Source organism: Temnothorax curvispinosus, unplaced genomic scaffold, assembly GCF_003070985.1.
Source record: "Temnothorax curvispinosus isolate PA1 unplaced genomic scaffold, ASM307098v1 QBEX01013411.1, whole genome shotgun sequence".
Taxonomy (NCBI): domain Eukaryota; kingdom Metazoa; phylum Arthropoda; class Insecta; order Hymenoptera; family Formicidae; genus Temnothorax; species Temnothorax curvispinosus.
In genome coordinates, this window is record NW_020223191.1 from 638 (window position 1) to 4738 (window position 4101).

A 4101-nucleotide genomic window follows, 5' to 3' on the forward strand; every position below is an offset into this window, starting at 1 on the left:
TTGACAGGAAGGGCCGAATGTAAGCGATATTTCAAGGACCCGCGGCGAATACGGGCCTTCCGCCGGGTTGCTGAGATGACGTCACTACCGATGCGCCGTGACCAATGGTCGGGCTCGAGCTTCGACCAATCAGCGCTCCCGCGAATATACTCAGGATGACGAGCGGGGGAACGTGTGCCGGGCAGAGTCTCGCTGGCTTTACGTAGCAACGCACGAACAATATATATTATAGCGATCGGCCTCGAGATCAAGGCGTAGAGTTTTACTAAAAGTATTATTGTCGTCTTCACGTGGGAAATAAAAATAATTTCAGTTCCGTATCTATCGAGTAGCGTACATATCAGAAGCGGGATTCACACACGTGCCGAAGTAGAAGTTCGGGAATTCTGACGAAATCGGGCGGTAGAACAATGGGCCGCCATAAGTCGCATCGCGAGTCGAAAAAAGAGGCGCGAGGAAAGAATTCGCGTCGTGAGTCGGGAAAAGAGGCGCGAGGAAGGAATTCGCGTCGTGACTCGGAAGGCGAGGCGCGAGGAAGGAAGTCGTGTCGCGATTCGGAAAATGGGGTGCGAAGAAGGAATTCGAGTTGTGACTCAAAAGACGAAGCGCGAGGAAATGAGAGGCGTCGTTCGTCCTCGGTGAATTCGTCAAGAGATGACGGAAGCAACGATACCGACGAGCGAGTAGTGAGGCTTGAGCGCCTCGTGGAAAGGTTAGATCGTCGGTCACAGGGGCGTCGCTCGTGCATCCAGCGAGGAGACGAGGCGATGATTCCGACGTTCGATCCAGCAAAGGATGAGCTTACGATAGAAAAATGGATCGAGCATGTGGACGACTTGGCGGAACAATACGATTGGGATGATCGATCAGTTATGAGGCTTATACCGAGCCGATTGAAGGGGCATGCCAGGCAATGGTATGACGCCCGGCCGCGACTGGCCGTCACGTGGCGAAACACGAAAAAAGAGTTAACGCAACAATTTCGTAAGTCTATTCCGTTTCAAAAGTTGTTCAAGGAAGCCGCGAATTACGAGTCTCTTCCCGGTCAAACGCTGGGAGATTACTGCTTCCAAAAATTGCGCAAATTACGTAGTTTAGATATTAAAATACCGGACAAATATATGATCGACGCGGTAATTGGGGGAATAACGGATGCAAATGTTTCGAGAGCGGTACGTTCCGCGCAGATTAACGACGCGAACGAATTATACGCGTATATGACATCCCTCAGTGAGTTACCGCCGAAAAGCGATAAAGTTACGCCGACAGGGAAAAAGGGAAGCGATCGGAAGGATCGAGATTCGAGACAGCGACGATCGAATAAGTGGCGGGACGTTGATAAGGACGATCCGAAATCAACAGATAAGGCCGTTGAGAATGTGCATGCTAAGCCGCGGGAATGTTTTAATTGTGGAAAAGAAGGTCACTTCGCGAGAGAATGTAGCGAACCGCGAGTGAAATGCGAGAAGTGTAAACGATGGGGGCATCTTGTCGACAAGTGCCCGCAGGAAAACGTGTAAATATCGTGGACGAAAACAGACCGGAATCGAATTTGTACGAACGAAAATTGACGATTAACGGACATCATGTAAACGGACTGATCAACTCAGGGAGCGGTTGTACCCTGGTGCGTAGTGCGATTGTAGAGAAATATAAAATGCCTGCTGTAACGAGGCCTAATATTGTATTGCGAGGTTTCGCGGGACAAACCGCGACCAGCGATCGGTCGGTTCAATGCGAAATTAAAATAATGGATGCGAAAGCGTATGTCAGTGCAATCGTTGTACCGAATGATTGTCTGACGTATGATATTGTCGGTCGCGATTTTCTGGAACAGGGACACGTAGTAACGATCAAACGCGGAAAGGAATTGTTATTTAAACAATTGCCTGGAATAAATTAGTCGCCGGAAAATATTGTCGGTGTGAGCTTCCTAGATGTGGCAATAGAAGGCTCGATACGCGTGGGCACCATTGGCAAAGCGGCGCGACGACAATGTGTTAATTTAATTCGAGAATTTGAGGATTGCGTGTCATCCTCAACGAAGGATTTTGGTAAGACAAATACTATCTCGTTTAGTATACAATGTACATAGGATGTACCGGTAGTCTATCGTCCGTATCGGCTAGCTGAATTTGAGAAACGAATATTGAGGAATATAGTTGACGAATTGTTAGCAAACAATTTTCAATCCGGATAAGCCGACGGAAGTACGTACTGATGCGAACGCCATCATCGGTATGGGCGCAGTCCTGTTACAATTAGTTGATGATAAGATGGTGGCGATAGCCTACTTCAGTAGACAGACAACGGCGGACCAGCGTCATTACCATTCGTATGAGCTGGAAACGATGGCGGTCGTATTGGCGTTGCGATAATTTAGGGTGTATGTACTGGGGGTACAATTTAAGGTTGTAACCGATTGTAATGCTGTACGGGCGACATTCGCGAAGCGAGATTTGTTGCCGAGGATAGCCAGATGGTGGTTGGAGGTGCAAGAATACACCTTTGAGATTGAGTACCGTGCTGGAACGAGGATGGCGCATGCGGATGCACTCAGCCGAAATCCGATGCCATTGTCGCTGGGAGTCATGCAAGTCGACATTACCGAAGGATGGCAAGCTGTATCGATGTCTGGGAGATCGCGGTAAAGCGTGGGTGGTACCACGAATGGCACGTATGCAGGTTTGCAGGCTGTGCCACGATGACGCTGATCACATGGGGGCCGAGAAGACGTTGGAGCGTATCCAAAGGAACTATTGGTTCGCTGGTATGAGACGGTTCGTGGCGAAGTACGTCAAGGCTTGTCTAAGTTGTGCCTATTATAAGCAGCCTGCCGGCAAAAAGCAGTGCAAGCTAAACATTATTGAAAAGATACCAATACCTTTTCACACGTTACATCTTGATCATGTGGGTCCATTCGAAACCAGTCGGAGACATCACAAATTCCTGTTGGTAATAGTGGACGCACTCACGAAGTTCACTGTCATCGAGGCAGTAAAGAGTCAGAAGACGCAATACGTTGTAAAGATTTTGACTAATCTGTTTTATTTATTTGGAGTTCCTTCTAGGATAATCAGCGATCGGGGGACCGCATTCACGTCCCAGTCATTCCGGACGTTCTGCAATACATATGGCGTGAAACATGTGTTAAACGCGGTAGCCACTCCAAGGGCCAATGGACAATGCGAGAGGTACAATAAGACTATTGTACAGGCACTGGCCGCCACCACGGCAGGACAGGACCCAGCTGCTTGGGATTTGGTAGTAAAGTCAACCCAGAGTGCGCTGAACACGATGCAGAATAAGGGCATTAACACCAGCCCGATGAAGGCTCTCATTGGCTGAGAGACGAGGGGCATGGCGGAGACCCGTTTTCTAACGGAAATCCAGGATGTCGTACATCGATTGGACTTGGCGGAATTGCGTGATGACATGAAAATGTACATCGACCTGAAGCAGCAGGAGCAGAAGGTGCGGTACGACAAGACGCGCTGAGATGCCAAACTGTATAAAATGGCGACCTGGTCCTGGTACGAATCACGAGTGACTCTGCCACCGGGAGTAGCAGGAAGCTGCACCCAAAATTCAAGGGACCATTCCGGATTCACAAGGTCTTGATCAACGATCGGTACGAAGTTGAGGATCTGAGAGAAGGTCGAAAGAGAGGTCGGACGGTTGCGACCGCCGATAATCTGAAGCCCCGGATTTCGATGCAAGGTGAGCTAGCGATCACAGCTGACATTAATGAATTTAGCTGTTCTAGTCCATGGTGCTGGATTTGTTGGTACTGGATGCCATTGTTGATGTAATAGTACAAGGCGTCAGGCCGTTGAAAATTACAAAGTATTGTTGGTACTGGGTGCCATTGTTGATGTAATAGTACAAGGCGTCAGGCCGTTGAAAATTACAAAGTATTTTTGGTACTGGGTGCCATTGTTGATGTAATAGTACGAGGCGTCAGGTTGTTGGAAATTACAAAGTTGTTGTTGGCCTGGGTGCCATTATTGATGTAACAGTAAAGCGCGCTAGGCCGTTGAAAATTATATATTGGTGTAACAGTACACGAGCTGAGCCGTTGGAAATTATATATTGATGTAA

At 48.4% G+C, this 4101-nt stretch overlaps 1 protein-coding gene across 1 annotated transcript; it reads left to right on the forward strand.

Annotated features, from left to right (window-relative positions):
• Nucleotides 1-767: 767 nt before the first annotated feature.
• Nucleotides 768-1520, forward strand: LOC112463518. Its single transcript, XM_025029948.1, has one exon. The coding sequence runs from the start codon at nucleotides 768-770 to the stop codon at nucleotides 1518-1520; it is 753 nt and encodes a 250-aa protein (XP_024885716.1).
• The last annotated feature ends 2581 nt before the right edge of the window (nucleotides 1521-4101 follow it).

Bases quoted from the DNA above. Each gene is read 5' to 3' on its own strand.
- LOC112463518 (XM_025029948.1), top strand. From the start codon at position 768: ATGATTCCGACGTTCGATCCAGCAAAGGATGAGCTTACGATAGAAAAA.